This window comes from Lissotriton helveticus, chromosome 4_1 (genome assembly GCF_964261635.1).
Source record: "Lissotriton helveticus chromosome 4_1, aLisHel1.1, whole genome shotgun sequence".
Taxonomy (NCBI): domain Eukaryota; kingdom Metazoa; phylum Chordata; class Amphibia; order Caudata; family Salamandridae; genus Lissotriton; species Lissotriton helveticus.
In genome coordinates, this window is record NC_136063.1 from 1,813,859,744 (window position 1) to 1,813,883,172 (window position 23,429).

The 23,429-nt window shown below is 45.0% G+C and overlaps 1 protein-coding gene across 1 annotated transcript in view; it reads left to right on the plus strand.

The window, feature by feature from the left end:
• The window catches only part of TNMD (tenomodulin), a 580,658-nt gene that overhangs the window by 383,590 nt on the left and 173,639 nt on the right, over positions 1–23,429 (plus strand). The window contains exon 6 of the mRNA XM_078688431.1: positions 11,127–11,287. Coding sequence (XP_078544557.1) covers positions 11,127–11,287 — 161 coding nt within the window. The remainder of the gene's footprint in view (positions 1–11,126; positions 11,288–23,429) is intronic.

Sequence of the window (23,429 nt, forward strand, 5' to 3'; positions counted from 1 at the left end):
GGTCTAATTACAATAATTTCTTTCTTGGATAGAGATCAATCAATAAATTAATCAGGATTTATAAAATGCTGCTAATCACCTGATAGGGTATCCAGGCACTTGCAGATCCCGGAGCCTTATTCGAACAGCCAGGTCTTGAGGGCCAATCGGAATTCCAGAAGTGAGGTGATTGTCCGGAGGTGCGCGAGGAGGCGGTTTCAGGTCTTTGCCGTGATGTGGGAGAAGAAAAGACACAAAAATGAACACTGGCGTTGCCATCTGCAAAACAAACATGCACGTCAAAACAGAGTACTAAAAGTCCTTTGAGGGCTCATACTGCACCTCTAGGCAGGTTATTGTTAAGTGAAACTGATGCGAAAAGGTTTATTGCAAACAGATGGCTATTGATACAATTTAATGACAATGTAATAAACGAGGCAGACTTTATTGCAAGGTTAAAAGAGCAGGCATGTAATCACACCGTTATAGTGTTCTAGCAGCGAACAGTCAAAGGAGTCACGGCCTTTATCAGGTTCAACAAATACACGTTTGCACCACACCTGCAGGAGGTAATATCATGCCGTCACATTTACAAATGATACGTTCTTGACATCAGTGTACAGATTAGCTTTACTGCCCTACATTTTCTTATTCATCACTCTGGGCATTTCCTAGACATTATGGCAGCGTGAAAGAGCACTACGGATAACGCTTATTTTATTTTATTTATTTAATGCGATTTTATATAGTGCGAACATTATCCGAAGGTGTCAGAGAGCTTTACAAAAGAACCAGTTGCGATACATAAGGACTTTGGATTACATGAGTTACATAAGAGATACAAACAGAAATTTTTTTGCAAATGTACCATGTTTAAAGTCACTCAAAGAAGAGATATAAACCGGGAAAAAATTCACATGTACAAGTTGTAAAGTCACTCAAGGAAAGATACAAACAGATAAACTCTAAATTAACATAGTAAGTACAAAGGTCTACTACATATACTAGTGGTTAGAGTTCTATATATACAAATAGTAAATTCACACAGGATTACATTTTAACAGCGATTGGGCGTGGACAATTATATAATACATATATATATACATATATATATATATTTAAGGCAGTCCAGCAAAAAGAGAAAAACTATTGAAGGTCATCAGGAGGAGTGGGGAGGGAAGAAGGAACGGAACAAAGTCAAACAAAATGGGGGGTCCGGGTCGGGGTATAGATGGAGAACATCTCTAAAAATGGCGGGATGCACAAAAGTCACCAAAGTCAAGAATCCAGAAGAGGAACCCAGAGACCAGGATTCCGTTGAGTAGAGTCAGAAGGGGGATGCAGCCACAAAACCAAAGGAAGGTTGTAAGATGAATGCACAGGCTCTGGACCACGGGGGTATCGGTGTCCACGATCCGCAAGAAGGAGGTCCTGGGAAGTGAGCATGGGAGTTAGTGAGTAGCCTTGGCGAAAAGGGAGGCAGCCACGAGGTTGGGGGGGAGGGGGCAGGCGTGCCTCCCAGGCTCAGAATGGTATGGAAAAGCCCGGGAGCGTCGCACCGCAGGCAGTGCCGAATAGATTCACCACCACTGCACCCCCATACTTGGAGAGGACTGACGGGTGCCAGATGTCCGATCGAGGTTGCTCAAGATAAACATGGTGTCTCTGGAAGAGTTGTGCTAAATGGAGTGGTCGGCGCTTGGGCGTCTACTGCAGAGGGAGGATCTTCTCTCTTGCCCAGCAGTGCTGCTGCTCAATTGCAACAGCATAGTGAGGTGGAGATCGTGGGGCCGTCCAAGCCTGCAGCAGAACCTGTCTCGTGGCTTCCAAGCTGCACCATCCACGGCGAACCCAGAGAGCAGCGCAGCACAGTACTCGCTCCCATCCGTGGTGTCCTTGCAGGGCCCTGAGTTACGCTCCATGTGCAAGGGGCATATGGCCCCTGAGCAGCTCCCTGCAGGGCCCCTGACTCCTGTCGTCCTCGGTACTGTCCAGGGGCAGGGTCCAGTCCCAGGGCCCCCGGAAGAGGTCAAGCAGCGCCATGAATAGTGCTTGCAGCCGGTCGCTGAGGCCGCTGGCAACTGGAAAAACACGGAGGGGACTCAAAAGGAAAGGAAATGAGAAGCGCAGTGTCAAGTAGTTATCGCCTCACCAAACAGGAAGCAACATTGGTACTGAAGGAGGGCACAAGACTCTGGTAGGAGCACTGACTGTAAAATACAATTGAGTGGTTGTCTCATTTCAGTCTAATTATGCATTTGTCGCACACGCCACATATTCCACAACCTTCTGCATAATTTCCAAGTTTAGAAAATAGTTTCTAGATCCCGGAGAAAAATAAGCTTGACATGGTGTTAGAGACGTCACTACAGACTGAGAACTTGCTTCACCTCCATTCCTGGTAGTTGCCACAGCATCTTAGCAAACATGATGGTCAAGAAAGTGGTATCTTCACCTCCTGAATGTCTGTCTTCAGGGTGGCTCTAAATGGAGTACTCTGACTGCCAAAGACATGGAAGAAGAGTCCACTATTTTTGGAGGCTCTTGTTACCACCCTACTCTGCATGAATTCGTGAATGTTTGACTAGAGCGTTAGAAGAAGGTTCCATGTACAGCTACGAGGCACTATAATACACAATCATTTAAACTCAAATGTTCTCATTAGCTCACATTGGAAGTATGAAAGACAAATTAGATCCTCTGTCATTATATTTCATGTAATTGACGGCGAGAAGGGGAACTCACTTGGACCAGCCATATCTGAATTTCCTGCCCCTAGGGGAGAGATCACCGTGGCTTGGGCACCGTGTATATAGCATAAGCTTTTAAAATAGCAGAACACGTTGGCAATTGTCAGACTTAGCAATGGAATAGACATGGTTTTTCAAGGGCAATAATGAATCCAGGGTGAAAATTAGAGATCTCGCCTAGACTGCTGTGAAAATCTAGGAAGACTGGCTGGCGAGAACCCTCATGTTCAAAGAGCAGCAGTGAGGCGGCTTCAGTGTTGCAGCTCATACCTTTGCTAAACTTCGCTTCCTGTTTCCGAAGCTGCAGCTGTATCCCTGTAATAGGCCATTTTGTTGTTGTTGCTTTCTTGCAGCCTGTCCATCACCTTTTCAGACATTTAAGGCCAGATGTATCAATTCTTTTTACAGGTGCAGATTCACCAAAAGTGGCGAAAGTCTATGCAAAGTGTTGACTTCTTATTTAATTGCCACAGCAAAATTTAATTGGCACTGGAAAGATGCTAAGCACCATGATGCGTTATTTTACATCAAAAGGACATTCTGCGGGTTTTCCCAGGCTACCACTCATGGTTTTTTCCCCAAAGCCCTATCTATTATCATTGGAAGACAGGGATTAGTGCCAAATAAATATACCTCTTTGAGGCAGGTGCTAAGTAGAAGTATTTTTTATCTTCAAACCTTTGAAACTTTGCATTTGTGTTGCCCTGTAAAGCACATAAATTAGGAAAAGTTTTAAAATATGTCTGAACATAGTATTTTGTACTGGAAGTTTTGTCCAGAACAGACCTATGCGGGACATCAGGCACACAGCTTTGAACTGTGGTGAAAAGGTGTGTCTGTGGCACAAGGCAGTGCCAGCAGTTGAGAAGAGAGCAGCGGCACCAACTCTTTGTAGATATGATGCTGTCCAGTTCTCTTTCTCTTAGACAGTGCAGCAACTGTGACTGCTGCCCTGCATTGTACCAATGTTTAATAAATCTGTCCCATGACCTGTGTATCAGTAACAACCACCTCATTCCCCACCTCATTTCCCACAAATAATAATCTTCCTCGCTTCCTTTAAAGCTTTCTTAAAACTCTATGGGATCGATTCACAAAGGTAAACTTAGATGTTTGGTCTAAGTTTATTACTTTGGGAATTCACAAAGGGCATTTACAAGTACTTTATTTCCGCACTTCGGTGTTGCAAAGTGGAATATTAGGTGGTATGGCAGGGAGGACTTACCATACAATAGTCTCACAATACACAGAGCTGATCTTTGGATTCAGCAACAACAGTCCTGGTAGTGTGGCAAAGAGCAGTTAGGCATCACTGGGGGAACATGTATAAAACATTTTACAGTACCATTATGGTGCATAAGTTATTGAGACAACTTGAAAGAAAATCAACACCAATTTATAAAAATAGAGCTTATTTTTATATGAATGTAGACACCAGAATGAACTTTGTGTCAGTTTTGGATTTTTGAAGTGTTCAAAAATAAATGCAGTAGATCTTTCAAACTGGCCCCATTGAACTGAATGTGAGAAAACACAGGTGAAACTCGGTCACTTGCGTGGTCAGTTAAAACAAAGCTTCTTGTGGATAAGGTCATGCAGGTCCCTAGCCCAAGTTCCAACAGTTATTACTTTGTTACCTTGCTCTGGTAGTCCGGTTACAGAGGTGGTACAGAACGCTATACACGGGAACTGGCAAACTAGCAACACTTGACACCAACCACACTTGGAGATGGGGTTCCACTCTACCCACGGAGAGTAGAGTTGTCTTGGGTCCTAGGACCCAGGTTCAACAGCTGGATTTCTTCTACCTTACTGCATAGCTCCGGGTGCAGAGGTAGCGGGCAGCTGTCAATCAAGGGGGAAGGTCGCAGCAAAGATGCTTGACCCCACACTTGACAGCTCCAACTTCAGGATGCAGAAACACAGCAGTGGGGTCATTTCCGACGTCGGTGGCTGCGAGTTGCTCTCAGGCTGGAGATGTCACTTAAAGAGTCGATCACCCAACTGGCAATCACCAAGCCTTGGCTGCAGCACATGTAGTCAACAGTTACTTAGGCAGCTGGAGGTTGACAGTAGTGGAGTAGCGGCTTGAAACTTGGTGGAAGCTTAACTACCACTCTGGGCTTGCAGGACACCACTTCTCTTTGGGCTTACTCTCGACACAGCCAGCGGGTTGCATTTCTTGTCAAGCAGCACATCAATTTTCCTGAAACTTGCAGGGGACTGGCCCCACTAATACAGGGATGTCTGCTTCATTGTCTGGTGTCCACTGGAGTCCCTCTTGCTGGGAGCAATGAGCTTTTGCCACGGACTCATGTTGAACACGGGGTTACAGAATATGGTCTCTTCAGGGCACTTAACTGTCCTCTCTTTTTGCTGCGGCAGGGTCCAATGTCCGGTTGTCGATGATTGTGTCTTCTTTGTGCCCCTTCTCGCATTCAAAGTTAGAACTGAGGTTCTGGTGTCAAAGGAGCCTCTTAAATCCAAGTTTAGGGAGTGTTAAGGGCATGAGGGACAGTGGTCAAGGAGCTACTGGCCCCTGCGGCTAATCCGCCATTGAAGTGACAACATCCTGTGGGTGTACGTCATATATCTACTCAGAGTCCTCTTATTTCGGATCTTCCAACATGGCAGAACCCTTCCTTGGCTGTACAGACCTTCTAGTCCACCCTAAAGGTGTGGCTACTCTTTTGGAGGTATACCCTGCCTGAATAATGTTTCCACCTGTCAGACTGGACAAGGTGACTTAAGGGCTTTGTACTTGAGAGGAAGACAAAATATTACACATCAAGGGCAGTGAAAGTCTTAGGGGCCTGCTGTCTTGTTGACTGCAAACACTAACCATCCTGGGAGGGAGGAGGTATGACCTTCTTCCTGTGCAGGCTTTTGTCTCCTTACTGGGGAAGTGATAGCACATCCCGCCAGGAGGGCAGGTTCTTGTTTTGGTGGTAAATGGCTCCGGAAAGCCAATTAAGGCACTGTGTCACTGTCTCCTAGGAGGGAACCCACTTATGGGGATACTCCTATGCATACCAGCTCACAATCGACATGAGAATCATGTTGGGGTGAAAAAGCACTGTGTTTGACACCAACATTTCACACAATTCAGTTGTTCCATGATGGAGCTGGCTACCTCGAGTTTTCTCGGTAGCCAGCCCATGCTACTCTATGGACTGATGATCACTTGCAGGAAAACCTTTACAGTTGCTGTAGGGATATATATGCATAAACATATATATCCACACCTTTAATGTAATGCACTCAACCTCCTGGGATTAGGAGGACCACCTTAAGAGTGACTTACTTACATTAAGATAGTGGTGAGTGTCTGCAGCACATGGTGTGTAAAGAGTCACTCTAGAGCAGACAATCTGCTCATGCAGGTCTGCAATGGTAGGCCTACAGACACACCTTTACTTGGGTCACAGAGGGTGGCAAAACAAGTGCAGCAACCCTGGTGACCCCTTTACCACCCTTGCACTGGGTACCACTGGTACCATATACTAGGGGCGTATATGGGAGCAAAGTACCTTGCCAATTGACATAACACAATTCACATAACTTTTAGGAAAAAGAGCACAGGCACTGTGGCCTGGTTAGCAGGTCCAGGGCACAGAGTAAAAAAACTACATCTAGCAGTCCAAAATTGGGCAAAAAATGGGGAGCATCTGCTAAGAAGCCCGATTTCCAACAATAGGACAAAGGCAGAGGCAACAACACATTACCACAAATGACGGAACAACAAAATGACATTGTGATAACCACCACAAAACACATACTCTCATTAGACAAATACAGCAATAAGTTTCAGATTGCAATTGTGTCCATCTTCCAATTTGACCGTGTTTTTACACAATTTAACAACTTTGAGATGCTTGGTAAATTTAGAATGATTAAGGCAACTAATAGAAAGCTTTACAGCAACACACTCTCCAATTCCCGCTTTGTCATTCAAAACCCATTTGCTCAAGTCATATATTCATTTTTTAAACGTGTTTGTCTTTTTCCATCAATACATAATCATCCAAGATCTTGTGGATGAGTTCTAACCACTCAAACATATTTTGACCACCATTCTGATTCATCCAAAAGAGACAGACTATAGTACTAGGCCTTCTCCTGTGAAATTATTCAAATGGAGTTTGGCCAGTTGTTGCAAGAATCGTGAACCTGTAAGCTTTCAGTCCTTCTCCACAACTCACACTTTCGCCAGTTGCAAGTTTTCTTTCAAAGGTCTATTGAAATTTTCCGCCATACCATTGGTTTGGGGATAATAGAGTGAACATTTCTCGTGCAAAATACAACAATCATTCAGGAACCTTTCCATAGCATAAGATGTAAATTGAACTCCATTATCATTCAGTATCTTGCTGAGGAAACTTTTCTCTAAAAATCTAATCACTGACACTGTGGTAATGTCTGATACAACCGCCACTTCAGGCAATCTAGAGAACAGATCAATTAGCACAAATAGATAAGTTGACATGGATCCCTCACTTAAAGGACCCCTAATGTCTAGGGCAATGGTACTAATGGAACATCTTTATATACCATGGGGAGCGTTCTCACCTTCTTTGTTTTGTCACTTAAAGAACATTCAACGCATTCTCTTATAATTTGTTTAATGTGTGCATCCATCCTTCTCCACCAATAATCACTTCTCAACCTTTCTTTAGTTTTTTTCATGCCAAGAAGTCCAGCATGTGTTAAGTCTATTAATTGCCTTCTCAATACCTCCGGACGTACCAACCTTAGGTTTCTCATGACCAACCCATTGTTTACTTACAATCATCACATACTTTGCATCACTGGACGCAACACACGCTCCTCCCTTGAGTATTAGCTCTCGCACACCACAGAATATACTGTCCTCACTCAACTCATCTAACTATCGAGTTTCCGAAAATGCTCTCTTCAGTGACTTTACATACTTTGATGTCCTCATCCACCAACCAATCCTCAGTCTTGGCATCACTACCAACTGACATCACCATTCTCGAAAGGCAGTCTGCTGTTTTATTTGAAACTCCTGGCACATACTTCACATTAAACTAGAAATCCTGCAATGACTCAATGCACTTGCAAGTGCGACTGGATATGGAATCTAATCACTTTTTTTCAAAAATTATATACAAAGGTTTGTGATCGGTGTACACATTTAACCTTTGCCCCATAAAAACTTGTTACATTTTCTTATAGCTCAATATACTGCCTGAGCCTCCGTAATAATAGTGGAATAACTAGACTCTGGTCCTTTCAGCGCCCTGGAGTCAAAAGATACGATGACTGTACAATCACCTTGCACCTGTTTCAATACCACCCCAACACTCTTATCACTGGCATCAGTAGAGACGGAGCATAAAAAACCTGCTACCAAACTACTCAATTTTTGAGCTTCCTTATAACTTACTTTAACATCCAAAAATTCCTCCTCACATTGTTCAATCCATTCAAAATCCACCCTTTTCTCAACAGTCCTCTCAAGGCACAATTCCTACTTGCAAAATTCAGCACAAATCCAAAGTAAAAATTCTATCATCCCTAAAAATGTTTGGACATCTTCCTTTCTTTCTGGTCTCGATAAATTCATGTTGCATTCACAGGATCATCCTTAGGCTTAACCCCATTGACCGAAATGACATGTCCAAAATGCTCTATTTCCCCCTGGGTAAACTCACACTTTTTAACCATCCTCACTTAAAATGTCAAGCACTTTCATGATCCTACCCAAATGTTGCTATTTGTCACATCTTAATATCAAAATATTATCCTGAAAAAATAGAACTCCCTCCATTTTGCCAAACATTCTTGTCATCAGCCTCTGAGACACAGAGGCAGCGGAACTAAGACCAAAAGGCATGCGATTGAATCGATACATACCAAAAGTCGTTGATAAACGAAGTGAAATCCTTATACCGATCTGGGAGTTTGACCTGATGATATACCCAGGTGAGATCCAGGGTAGTGTACCACCTTTCACCAAAAAGAGTTACCTTTCTATTATGTTGGGAATAGGAAATTTGTTTTCAACCACTCTCTTATTAAGTTCTCTCAAATCAATACACAACCTGATTTCATTATTGGGCTTCCAAGCAAGCACGATGGGAGCCAACCACTCCGTTGCATCCACCTTTTCAATGACTGGTTCACCACACAACCTATCCAATTCCCATTTGACAGCTTCCCTAACACTATAGGGAATGCTCTTCACCTTGAATGAAAAAGGAACAGCATCCACTTTATTATCACTGAATGCATGTCACGAAGCTGAGCTCGCTGTGAGAGTCGTAGTGCATTTGGAGCTGTGCGTGCACACAAGTATGTCAGTTGTGCACACCACTGCCACGCATAGAAATTTCAATGAAGATGACGCAAGCATGCAATGACTGAGCATGCGGAGAAGCTAGCGTCAGGGCCCACAGTACAGTCGTGGGCCCTGGGTGCATGCCGTCCAGTAACATTTTTTAGTTAGACAAACAAAAAAAATAAGGAAATTGGCAGGGAACAAAAGAAATGGCAAAAATCCATAATTAATTGGACTGCAGATGTTAAATGTCCAAGAATCCTTACCCACTAAAAATTATATTTCAATACAGAAGAAGTGTATTCTCAAGAAGGATAGTTGTAGGAGATATGTCAAATAATACACTACCTCTCCTCTGGAGACACAAACCGGAAAATGCGTCATAAATCCATCAGTGTAGGAGATGAAGTCCCCAAAAGTGTAAGGGTCATCAGTCATCACTTATTTGTGGTAAGCTCCAAATAAGAAACGCAGAGTAGAAGTGAAGAAAAATAAATGAGCTTTATTCCAAAGTAAGTACTCCCGCCTCCAACTGTCTCTCCTCTCCAGCTCCCTCAGTCTCCCAACTACAGAACATAGAATATAGAACTCCCAAATGACATAAGCAAGAGACAGATACCACACTGCCCAACTAGAAAACAATGAAAAGTGCCTGGCAGAAGACATGACACCTGGCCAACCAGAAAACAGTGAAAAGTGCACAGAAGAATACACGGCACTTGCCCTACTAACAAACAGTAGCCACAATGGGGAACAAACAGCACTGACAGACCATGGCATGTATAGCTTGGTGATAAAATTATTCTACTCCTGGTTTTTACAGATTGTGACTGAAGGGTGGTAATTCTTCCCATACCTCAGTGCCATTGTGTATGCTTGGGCAGTGACTCTAATGTACCTCTGGTTAGACTCATCCAATCCTATGGCCTACATTTCTTTAACAATACAGATGACACCCAGATACTCCTCCATTTGAAGAGGATTCTGACCCCCTGACCATTACTATCAGCTTTACACTTTAAAACCATTCTTAATAGAGGTGTGGATGAGTAGTCATTGGTTCAAATGGAATTCATGTAAAATTGAGACATTGGTTACTGGAAGTCACTGGAAATCCATATTTTTGCAAATTCAGTCTACATCTTCTTTTCTACCATTATGGCAATCAACTTGTAAGAAAATGGGTTATTAGTAGGGAGTGGCAAAATTCCAACTCAAATAATTAACACAATTCTTGTCAGGGTGAACAACAAAACTCACTACAGGGAGAAATGAGCGTGTGTCCCATCATGTAAGAATCCTACTCTTATCAAAGTAAAACAACACCATACACATGTGAGCTTGCGAGGAACCCTCCTTCACTCGCTGACATGTATAAAACAGGTATCTTTATTGTTGAACATATGGCTAGGATTTTATAACCCTTTTTGCGGGATAAGTTAACACCAGCCATCCCTGTAAGATGCTAAAAAGGTAAAGCAACAGTGACATGAATATACCTCTTGCGTTCATTCTTAGAATTTAACTGCGTTATAGATGTTAGCACAATCACCTAATGTTCATTAACTGTCTATTGTACTACGTCCTGCTGTTTCATGGTCCTCTATGTTTGTTATTCTTATATTTTATATTTCTTTTGCACAAATTAACACTTTTGAATGTATGTAAAACACCTCATCCATTTATGTTACTATATTGTAAAGCACTCTGATACCCTCGTGGGTCACGTTCGCGCTATATAAAACTTTATAAATAAATAAATAAATAAGTGAACCTGTGCTTAACCCTTGATATTGAGTACTGTGAGTGCTAAGTTTAGACCCAGTTTTTGCCATAGTTAGGTAGTGATAATGTTTTGTTGCAGGATATTTCCTGGCATGTGCTCTTTTTGGCTGGAAATATAGCAGCATTTGTCAACATATCTAAAGTAAGCAGCAGAACATTGCAGAATAACATACGCAAAGCAACATAAAATGACGTTGCACTGAGTCACATAAAATGGGTGAAGATTTATGATGCAAAAATGACTATTTAGCTTTCTGCTTGTATCATCAAAAGAGCTGATTGTTCCGTGTTCATTTTGGCTTCTTTAGTTGCTGAATTTATGGACTTTGAGGAAGGACCTGAAGCAGCCGATCACATTCCACTGAAAGTGAATACCGACCATGAAATGCATACTCAAGACCGAGTCAAGCCAGGGAGTAAGCGCCATGGTCGTAGCCTCACTGAGGAAGACTTGCCAGTGAATGATTATGTAAGTCATTTAAATAAACTTTTGTAACTTTCTCTAGATGGTACTGCTATACCCACAGTGTTTTCATGTGGCATGTGTCTTGTATGTGGATGCATGTGATGTTAGTCATTTGTTAGCACAGTTTCTATTTTAACAAATGCAATACAAACAAGCTTAAACATGAATCAAGAGCAGGCAAAGGAGGGTAAACAGCTTTTACAACACAGGCATTGCAAAGCAATTCCTTTATCACTAATCCATTACCACGCAAGTCCTTTACCACGCATTGCATCTTCAACGCAAGCCTTTATCCTTAATACATGACTTTACATCGCAACGTAGGTAAGTATATCTAAGGTAAGTGTGTTTATATATATATATATTTTTTTTTTCACTGAAAAAAACATGGGTTTTAGGGATGTTATAGTTAGTTGGACATCTCAATTGTATAAAACCAGAGAAATTTGGCTGTTATAGTTAGTAGAGCTAACTATAGCTCTCGCCCCCGTAATGCAGTGCTGATGACGTCATATATTTCATCACTCATGACATTCTCAGTGACATCACTGATGACATATCAAATCACATCACTGATTACATCACTGATGACATCATCCAGTGACTGATTGTTTCTAAAAAGTTCAAAAATTTTATATCTATATATGCAAATGTATATTGAAGAATTATTGGTTGTCTGAGAACCTGTATGGGTGCCTGAGTGTCTGTGTGGGTGGGGGGGAGGTGACTCCCTGCATGGATATGTGAGTTGGTGATTCACTGGGTGTATTTGTTTATGAGTGTGTATGTTAGGTAGTGTATGGGTGAGTGAGTGTAAGTATAGCTGTGTTGGTGAGTGAATGGATGTGTTTGTGGTATATGTGTAAATAACTACATCTGTGAAAGGCAGTATTTGTAAGTGTTGGAGTATATACGTGACTATATGTGACAGCAAATGATTGTGACAGTGGCTGCATGGATAAGTGTGTGCTTATGTCAGGAGGTGTAGTTAGCCCCCAACGTCAACCTTGGGGGCCAACTACCCCTCCTGTTACCTCCAGTAAGTCCCACACAGCAGGATTGCTAACTTCTTACACCAGGTCACGCCCTCTTTCTCCAACACTCTGCAGACGCACCTCCTGGTGCGTTTTGGGTTGGGGTATTAGGTCGCCTTGAATCCTGAGGGCCCCTGGGGGCCAACTAGCTGGTAACTGCCACAGAGCTGGATTACAGAGAGGCGGTCCGAGACCACGCCCCTTTCCCTACCACTCTGCAAATGCGGCTCCTAGCTCATTGCTGCTCGGAGGATGAAGTCCACTTGTGTCCTGAGGTCCTCAGGTCACAAGAGGACCTCATTGCCCAAACAGCAGTGCGCCAACAGGCACGTTTGCAGAGTGGTGGGAAAAGGGGCGTGTCCTCGGACCACCTCTCAGCAATCCAGCTCTGTGGAGCTTACTGGAGGTATCTGGTGGGATAGTTGGCCCCAAGGACCCTCAGTATTCAAGGGGAATTAATTCCCCAATTTACAACATGCCAGGGGGCTCGTCTGCAGAGTGGTGCAGGGAGGGGGCAGGCCTAAAGGGAGATGTCAGCTTTTTTTTTTTTTTTAAAGGGGCGCTGTGTGGACCCCCTTATTTAAGTTTTTTTGGGGCCCTGTGGACCCCATCCCCCAAGGCCTGACCCCTTAAAAAAAAATAAGTTAGAAGAAATGGAAAGGGGGCGGTGGAGCCACCCCACCCAAAGTAAATTTTGGCCCTTGGGACCCTATCCCCTGGGGTATGGCCTCCTTTTTATAATTTCATTTATTGGGAAGGAGGGCAGCGTGGCCCCCCTTCCCTGGGCCAATTTCGGGCCCGGGGACTCCATCCCCCGGGGCATAGCCTCCTTTTTAAAATGTATTCATATGGAAGGAGGGCCCCTCTCTCTGGCCACTTCTGGCCCCGGGGAACCCTTACCCCGGGGCTGGCCCTTTTTTTATTTAATTTATAGGGAAGTGGGCCGCATGGCGCCCCATCCATGGGCCAATTTGCACCCCGCGGATCCCATCCCCCAGGATGGCCCTTTCCTTTGGGGACCGTTGGGGAGCCCAAATGCCCCCATGGTCCCTCCGGCTCCCCGCCTCCTGTGGGATCCGGCATTGCTTTTGAGCAAGGGGAGCTACTGACATGCAGCCCCCCTCGCTCAAAAGCAATCCTGCTTTGCTTTGTTGAAGCAAGAGCGGGTTTTCTGCTCTTGCTTCAATGAAGCAAAGCAGAGTTTGCAATAACAGCCGTGCTCCTGCCCTGTCATTGCAAACAGCAATGTCCTGGGGGTGGGACATTGCAGGAGCCTGCCCCGCGTGGTGGCGGTCCCCAGGGCCATCAAGGGCTCCAGGAGGGCCCCCCCCTCCCAATGTTTGCAAAGTCCTGGGAAGTTGGTGGTTCCCTGGGCCTGGGGGTCCATAACTGACCACTGTATTTAAATATAGAGTGCCCCGGGGAGGTGCTGGTCCACGGGGCAGATTGGGGGGGCTCAAGCCCCCCACACTAATTATTAATTACAGCCAGGGGAGGTGGCGTTCCCCAGGGCTTGGGGGGCCCATTAGACCCCCGCCCTTATTTAAATGAAGCCCCGGGGAGGTGGCTGTCCTAGGGGTTTGGGGTCCCACATGGCCCCCCACTCTTATTTAAATAAAGCTCCGGGGAGGTGGCGGTCCCCGGGACTGCGCGGTCCCCTGCTACATAAATGAAATTGCCCTCAGGACCTGGCCACCCTGGAGCTTTGAAAAAACGAAGCGCAGGAGCCCACGATTCGTTTTTAAAAATTTTCTGACAGATTTGTGCACCGGCGCAACTCCGCCCAAAAAATAAAAGAAAAAAAAGCTTTTTGGGGACCCCCTGAGCAGGCCTGGGGTGTCAGGGTGTTTTTACCCTGCCCCCTTTTCTTGTTTTGAATGCATTTCTCACCTTTTCCTTCTCCCTCCATACTGAATCACAAGATGGCTGCAAACACTTCCTCGTTTGAAGTGTTGGCAGCCAATAAAAGGCAAGCTTGTACTCAGGAGGGCTCAGCCAATCAGATCTCACAATTTTCAAATGTCGATATCTGTAAATCTTTGAATATCTCAAAAACTGCTTCACGGATGAACACCATTTTTAAAAAGGCGTGATTTCTGGACCAAGAGCTATCTCTCTGCAAAATGTGGTGTAATTCAGTTCAGCAGTTCAGGCTGTAGCCATTTCTAAAGTTTCCTATGGAAATTAGCATGAGAAAACACGTTTTGGACCCCCCTTTTTTCTCAGCCCCCCCCCTTAATGAATCACCCCCATACTTTCAACACAGGAGCTAAACTGAGCGAACAATTAGTTTTGAAAATGTTGTGAAGATTCGTCATATGGCCCCAAAGTTATTGGCAAGTCAAAAAACACTTTTCCTATGGAAACTAGGTTTGAACTATAACTACCTACCTGCGACCGCCAGTAGCTAATATATATATATATATATATATATATATATTGGGTGGTAAGCCTGTTTTTAAGGTTTAGGGGTGGAAAGGGGTGTTGGGTAGTAAGGGTGTTCTTAGGGTTTAGGGGAAGGTACGGGTATTGGGTGGTGAGGGTGCTTTTAGGGTTTAGGAATGTCTAGGGGTATTAGGCGGTGCAGGTGTTTTAAGGGTCTAGTGTTGGGCGGGGGTATTGGTTGGTAAGGGTATTCTCAAGGTTTAGGAGTGGGGAGGGGTGGTGTTGTGGTAACAATGTTTTTAGTTAGGAGAATTGGGTGGTAAGGGTGTTTTTAGAGTTTAGGTGTAGATAAGGGTATTCGGTGATAAAGATGTTTTTAGGATTCAGAGATGATTAGGGATATAACATGGTACGGGGTGGGTAGGGGTAGAGGCATATGCATGGTAAAAGCTTGTGTTGTAAAGGCAATGTGTAGTAAAAGCATTATGTGGTAATGGCTGTGTGGTTAAAAGATGTGTTGTAAACGCATGCATTGTTAAGACATGCAAATGGGATTAGCAGAATGGCCAACCAATAGTAAGTAATTGGTATGCTCCAAACCCCTGTATCTTCTTGGTAAGCCCTCAATATGGGCCTCATTTACTATATTTTGATGCAGGGCAGCTCAGTAAGCCTTCCTGCTGTGCATCAAAATAAAATGGCAGGAATTACGTATATGTACAAGAAACGGACATTCCGGTCTTTCACTCCTGCGCCTGTGCACAAACAGCAGCTGTGTGTTAAAACAGACACCCTTGTGCCATGGTGCAAGGATGCCTTTGTTACAGGGATGATTGATATTTTGCAGGAAGGAACACCTTCCTGCACAAAAACAATCATTCATGGCTTTTTGCTCCTTCTTTGTGTGCTGCAAAATGCAGCACACATAGAAAGAGCAAAAACCGAGGAGAAATAAAAGTATTTCTTCTTGTTGCACCAATCCTACACCAGAAGAGAAGTCGAGACCGGCATGGCTCACCGGGGAGCGGGCACGGGGAGTCATGCGTGGAGGGGGGTCATAAGGGAAGTGTTGCGGGGTTTAATATTTTTTAAAAAGCATCATTTAAACTTACCTTGAGGCCGGATCCTGTGTCTTCTCGGATCCTGCTCTCCTGCTTCTGACAGGAACAGGAAGCGGGCAGCCAGACTCCCTCCCCTAAGCCAATCACAACGCAGCAAGCAGCGTTGTGATTGGTCGGGACGGCAGCCAGCCAGGGGCTTATGGGGTGGGCATGTTCTCCATGCAGGCTGCTATGCATGGAGAAGCGCAGAGTGCGCATAACTGGTTTGGCGGGCCCGAGAGGGCCGACCAAACAGTCTTTTCACACTCTGGAGTACCCAGAGAGCAGAGCAGCCCCGCCCACCTGCCCATCCGCAACACAAACATAAAATGGTAATAACTAAAAGTTAAAGAGAAAGCAGTGGGGCAATGCTCCTCTGCCATAGCGGAGAGCCGCTCCTTCAGGGGAGGCATTGAATTCTGATGCAGTCACAGGTTCACAACACTTTGTAAGTTTGGGAATGTGTCAGGTTCCATGAATATTGCATAGGAACACCCACAGCAACACCCATGGAGCGACCTTTCATGCAGAGTAATGTGTAAAAGGAGCCCATGTTTACAAGGCCATGAAAAGTCACCCAGGGTGACTTTGCGTGGCCTTGTATATATGGATCTGCACTCAGTGCTGCTGGTGCAGCCAAGGCGAAAAAAAAAAAAAAGACCCACCAGCCGTGCAATAGGCTTGTAAATAAGCCCATCAGTTTTTTGCAAGCAGACAGTAAGCTGTCTGATAGTCATCCTATTGAGACATATAGCGTGTCATACTACCCCCTAACAGGGAGTAATCTCTTAGGCTGTATGTCGCCACTAGTCATCTGGCATAATTCTCCATCATGCCTGCACAATTTTTGCATGGCTCAGGAGGTGAAACTGCTTTGCAGTGTATGCTGAAACTGTACCCATGAATAGACGGACAGCTAAGCTTGCTTCCCTTTCTTTACCTAAATGAGCAAACATGATGGGCCATGGGTATTGTTTGGGCCGGTCCAATCAGAGGACATGCACAAGACATATGGTGTTGGATTAATTCTTTGTCACTCTTCAAATATGCCTTTAGATGCATGAGAGGGCATATGTTCATTGGTGGGACACTCCGATAGGGTGAAGGCAGCCAGTGACATAATCAGAATGCACTTGTTTAACATGCTTTTTTGTGCCAAGAGTAGTAAATATGGACACATGTTTCTTCTTCTAACCAAAAAACCTGTCACTGCAACCAACCTTTTCTGAATTGAAACCCTACATTTTCTGACATTGCTCTCAAAGTGGTTACCATTGCTAAATCACTGGGTTACCTTCCTGCCAAAAGCCTCAACCTCAAGGACTACATGAATATTATGGCCATGCTTGCCAGATTCCATTTTGATAAACTCAAGGGTTCAAAAACATTATCCTACCTCAGGGTCTGATGCTAATAGTACTGGCCATATTTAGCTATCAAATCGACTTTGGCTTTGCACTCCTTACCAGCCTACCAAAACAGAAACCTCCCTAGTTAACAGCTGTTCTTCATTCTGTGCCCATTTTCTCACCATTGCTAAAAATATGGACCATATAACCCTTGCCGTTGCCTACCTCTAATGGAGCCCAAATGAGGCATACTATGCCATGAAAACTACATGCCTCACGGACAAGGCTTTAAACATCCACACTCTCAGATATCTCTCATAGGTAGAAGATCTCTTACTGCTACCCTTCTTAGAAGAAATGCTTTACAGGATCCTTCTCCAGTCAAGCTCCCAGAATTGTGAATACACTCCCTCGATGTATCAAGAAGGATCTGTGTTTTCAAGTGTCTGTAGGGAACGGCTATATGTGAATGCTTAATCACACCAAATCTACCTAGCTTGACATTGCAACTCCTTCCCCTCTATCCTCCGACTCCAAGGTGATCCACGTCTTCTGTTACTTTGCTGTCCGCCTGTAGTTGTTTACTTCACACCATATCATATGTCACTCTGTCGGGAAAGTAGTAATGGTTCTCTTCTATAAACTAAAGTGCCATGTCATGCACTATGCATCCCTATTGCCCTTCCCACTGCCTTTCCCTCCTACCTTTCTCACGCTTGTGTTTCTAGTCTTTACTGTTCCATAATATTGTATAATATGACACATGGGATTTGGTAGCACTCCTTTAAAAGGGTGCTCATTATTTTCTTATCACGGGCTTGTTCTGACATCATTGTACACCTATAGAGTTCAAATTACACCACTGACTGCTTGTAATACCTTATTACAACTGATTGGTGATGTCATGGTGCTTGTTTATGTGCAACCTTAGATAAAAGGGCTATACTCTCCCCTCCACAATCTCACTTGCAGGGCAATCTGTGGTGGACAGGGGTAGTCACTAGTTTGGGCCATGCATTACTTACGTTTTGGCATCGTAGGTTCTTCCTGAAGCTGGCACCCTCCTCATGTACTAATTAAGGGGCTCCTCTTTGGCATCGGTGGGTTTTCATGTCTGGTCCTGCAAGCGGTGCAACTCGCCCTTCTTTCACTTTGGTTTAGCAGTCTGTGTTGTCTGCTTAGCCCACCTTCCATAGCCATCTGAGGCCTCTCACCAATGGGACACAGACGCAGCTGCACATGCTGGCTGGCACCTGAACAGCCTCTCTTATTGGCTGTAGTGGGTCTCATATACCAAAACAAGAAATCAACTCTTTGCTGAACTCTGAATCTGAGAACAGAGGTTTGAGTCATACGCACAGCCAGGACAAAAATGTTAATAAAGTCTCAGGGCCTGTGCTTAATTCATGCCGGTGTTTGCTAATAATTGGTCTGCAGATGAAAAGATATATTTATGACAGCATGTTTATGTTTGCACATATTATTCGTTACACAAAGGCAGGAATCTCTTTGCAAGTTACCACACATTATGAATTATAGCAACGTGTTTTGCAACAAATTATTAGCTGCATATTGGTATAGCGTCACACCACATATTCTGCATTTATTATACATATTTGCTACCATTTTTGCATTCTACCTCCCACAGGAAGGAACAAAAAACAGGACATTTTAGAAGGTGGTTCTGACCACCTGAGCCGCTCAGATTGTTCGCTTTTTGAATACCTATTTATTGAGCTTTTACTGTGGGAGAGCCTCATAAGTTGGGACTCACCCACAGTGAACTCATAATGAAACAGACTGTATGTAGATTTTACCTGTGTTCCGCTGGTTAGAGTAGGCCGCTGCACTGCAGCCGTAGTAAGGGGCACTGGGCTAGTTACATGCAGACATGTGTGTACATGCTTGTGCACACGTGTAGCCCAGGAGCAGGTACAGACAGAATGGTGTGGCAGGAATTATGCAGAGCTGGGTGGTGACATGGAATAGGCTTTATACAAATGGAAGAAACATGTAAGGGAAAGTCAATGTACTTTACTGTTTTCACTGAATGACCACTCCTTTATTCTCCTCTGAGGATGGCGATCCCATGGTATAGTTTCACTTTTCTAGGACCTACAAACTCCAGACACGCACCAACGTACACTGTAACTTGTGTGAAAATAAGTATTCAACTGAGTCCAAAACCATATATGTACTGCTTATGGATCATCCAGAAACATTTCATATTCTTCTCACTCAGCTCATAACCAGAGCCTGGCTGGGTCTGACCCCGCCAGGCTGGGTTGATGACCTTCCTCCCCAAACTGAAGCATCAGAGGCCTAGCCCTTCACGGCAAGCATTCCAAGAGCAAAGGTCTCCTCTCCAAAAGGGAGAGAAGGTGAGTGGAGCTGCAGGTTATCCATAACCAGCTGTTACCTGGTACCAAACACCTATCTGCTCTGGAGAGAAGACAGCAAGGGGGGAAGGGGGTTTTTCAGACACCATGTGGGATGAGACCCCTGGACGACACCATTTGACCAATCCCAGAGACCTGGGCAGGAAGGAGGGAGCAGGGCAGAGAGGTGAGGTGTTGCTGCAGGATAGGGCAGCGGAGCCCCCTGCTAGCCCCCTCCAAATTATTTTAAAAGGTCTTGCACAGGAGAGAGAGCTGTCTCTGGGGTGTGGTCTGCTGAAGAAGACTGGTGCTGGAGCCTGGCGCCATGGGCAGTTGGAAGGAAGAACCCCTTGACTGTCCCAGGACCCTGAATTGCGCCAGGAGGGGAGTCCAAGCAAGGGAGCCGAAGCCTGGACCTCTGCACAAGGAGAATAGAGGCCCAGGAGGAGAGCCAGGTGAAAGGCTGGCGCAGAGAGCAAGTAAAGACAGCTCCTTGATGAATTCACCCTCCTTGAGACCAGTAGGGTGAGAGAAAGTGATCCTAGTGGCTGGGACGTGGCACCAGGAGCAAGAAGAGGCCAAAATGGAGCAAATCGGCTGCCGGGGTCCGAGATACGCCCCCCAGAAGGTAGGCGACCTTTGACCTCAGGGAGGACCAACAAAGAAGCACGTGGGGCTCTGCCGCCGGTCCAAGATGTGCCCTCGGGGTGTGTCAGGTACCGGGGGCTGCCCCCACATGAAGCAAAGTCAGGGAGTGTCGTCGCGCTCCCTTTGACGAGGCCCAAAAGGGGTGCCAGGAGCCCACCATGGCCCCCCGGTGACAATTGAGTCCGGGCCCCGACGCCAAGAAGGGAAGTCGGGGAGCACCGTTGCACTCCCCGTGAAGAAGTATCAGGGACCTGAGACCCCCAACTCCGGGCCCCGTAGCTAAGTTGGAAGCCGGGGAGTGCCGTAGTGCTCCCCATGAAGATTTTCCAGTTGCCCAGGACCCCAACTCCGGGCGCAGACAAGAAGGCAGAAGTTGTGGAGCATCATCGCTCTTCCCGTGAAGATGGCCCATGGGGGCCTGGGATCCCCAACTCCGGGCCCCCGTGTGTTGGAGGAGGAGGGGGGAGTGCTGCCGCACTCGCCCACAGCAGCATGAAGGTGGGGGAGTGCCGTTGCACTCCCCGAGGACCCGCCAAGGGAGAAGCTGCCTCCGTGTCTGCCCGTTGGAGCGGGCAGAACAAAATGGACACTCCAGTGGGTGAAAACGTGCAGGGGGAGCTGCAGTAGCCACGCAGTCTCCCCCAAAGATGGAAAGTCCCTCCCTAAGTCTCTGGGGACTCCATGTAAAAAACCCCTCTGGGGCTGGAACTTTTCTTCTTCAGCCTGAGGTGTGTTTGAGGATTGCACCAGGGTGTGAAGAGCTGAGCTGGGGGATGTTTGGAGAAGGCATCCTCTGGGGGTGAAGAGGTGCAATTTCACGAGAAGTGCATTTACCAATGTTATTTCTATTGAGGGACTGAAAGTCACATGTGTAATGTGAAGCCATAAGCAAAGTGGGGTTATGTTGCTGGACATTCCTGCTAGGGTGTCTGGTGATATATGCTTAATCCTGTGATTATCACTCTGATGCCTTTTAGGGGCTGTAATTGCAATGCATTATAACTGTTAGCAGCCCTGATAAGTACTGTCATTTTAAGTGATGCTTAAACACGTATTCTTGCAGCTGCATTAGGGGAAGAACAACCCAGATTGTTAGCCCCTAAGATGTAGAGATGTACACTGTAGGATCAGAATGAGATGCTAAGTCGGGGTTATGTGTCACCATGGCAGGTGTGCCCATTTTTAATGGTTGTGGAGATAAAGGGGATAGGTCGCCACTGGGATGGTGCCAGTGGCAAGGCCCGCACTCCGGGTTATGGTCAACCTACTGCCTTGGGGGCACGATGGTGTGCATACATTGAAGGGGTGGTACTAGGTCCCACCCCCACTGCGGGAGGGGTGGGAATGTTGTGCAGTGTCACAAAGTAATTTCAACAGCTTATGTATATTCATAAATTGTTGCATAGTATTGAGTAGTGTGTGTGTTTAATAAATGTTCACTTCCTTTTATAAAGCAAAGTATAGACTGGACAATCAATTATTGAGTGTTATTTCTGTGTACCGGTAAATGGCAATTACTGGCCCACATCACCTCCCTTGAGTAAGCCTTAGGCTGCTCTGCAACGCTACCTTCTGAGAGTCAAGCGCTACAATGGGGTGTTTGGTTCCCAGTGTAGGACAAATGTAGTCATGTTCTTTGTGCAGGCCTCACAGATACTGCCTCATTTTCCAACAGGAATGTAAGAGTTTTAGGAAAGAGTAATGTGTGACAATGTACAATAAGGAATATAAGCAAGTATGGTAAATGCAATAGATTTTGCCTATGTTGTTATGTACCCCAATGTAGGCCTTGGTAGTTATACAACCTTTACCTATATTCATCCTACCAATGCTCTACATAATGGATTTGGTGACAACCTTTTACCTAGTTAGGTGCTGCATAAATGTAGTGTGGCTTTCTCTGAAAACTAGCCTAATTTATTGTGCATGAGGATTCTCAGCATCACAGCAGGATTACCATCTTCTGCATAATACCTCTGTATAAGGGTCACCTCTATCGTCATCCATGCCCGACATGCCCACAGTACCATAACACATGTAGGTAGAACCCCTGAGGGTACCTTTAGGGTTTATAAGCACCACATCTCCGCTGGGCAAACCAGAGGAGGAAAAAGACTTCCATGCTGACACACTGACGCAAGAGACGCTGAGGTTCCTGCACACAGACACTCCAGCACGCAGTGATCTGACATCCCTTGCATGTTGTCCATCTTAAGACCAAGACGGGGTCCTTCCCTCTCTTACATCAGGTAGTGGGGTTGGCTTTACCCTAAGGGGATCTTTGGCTATACACCTACATACATGCTAGATACATTTATTTACATCCAGTTAGGGTTGCATCATAGGAGTACTCATTATTACCATCATGTATCCATATGCTTACTAATATTCATTGTTTTAGCACTATTGTACAACTCTACCTTTTCTTTACTTGGCTGGTGCTTATGACCATATATATCTGTTTCTGTCTCATGGTTATTACAGCACACAAATTATATACTAGAATGACGCTGGTTCAATAAATACTTATTGAAAACGTCCCCATTGTTTATTCTGAGTATCTCTCTGCAACAAAGTGAGCACGAGTGACTGAGTAAAAAAAGTACTGTACTGTTTCCATGATCCCTGAGTGGTCAGGGTTGTCATGTTTGATAGTTACCAGAAGCTATTCGCTCCTTGGTAAGAGGGGCTAGTAGTGGCACTGTGAGTTAGCTGGACTAACAGACTAACATATCCTTTGGGGGTGTCTGGAAACCAATCCCTTAATTATGTTGTCTACGCACGCATATCCTAAATAGATTTGTAGGAACTACATGACAATGTGATTATTAATAAGCTGAATCTTGTTATAAGCTGTAGCTTGGTGAGCAGTTGTGCAAAATAGGTTACTGAAGCCCCTTTTAAGATTTATAATAAATAGAATAGATTTTACAAGCACAGCGCAAGTGCTGTGCAGGTGAAACCTAACAAGTACAGCACAAGCACTGTTGAGGTGAAACCCAATAAACACAGCAGAAGCGCTGTGCAGGCAAAAGCGAAAAAAAGGGGAAAAAGACCCAAGTATTTCTGTGTTGGTAACTTACAAATTAAATACCATGCCATAGGGTATTCAGTATCACAGAGAACTATGCCCAGCCTCATCTGTTTACTTGAAGCACAGTCTACGCACAGTGAAATTGAGGCTGTGGGAGTCCTTCAAATAAAACCCATTAAAGGTACTAATTCTATACATTGTTTAAAAACGAAAACAT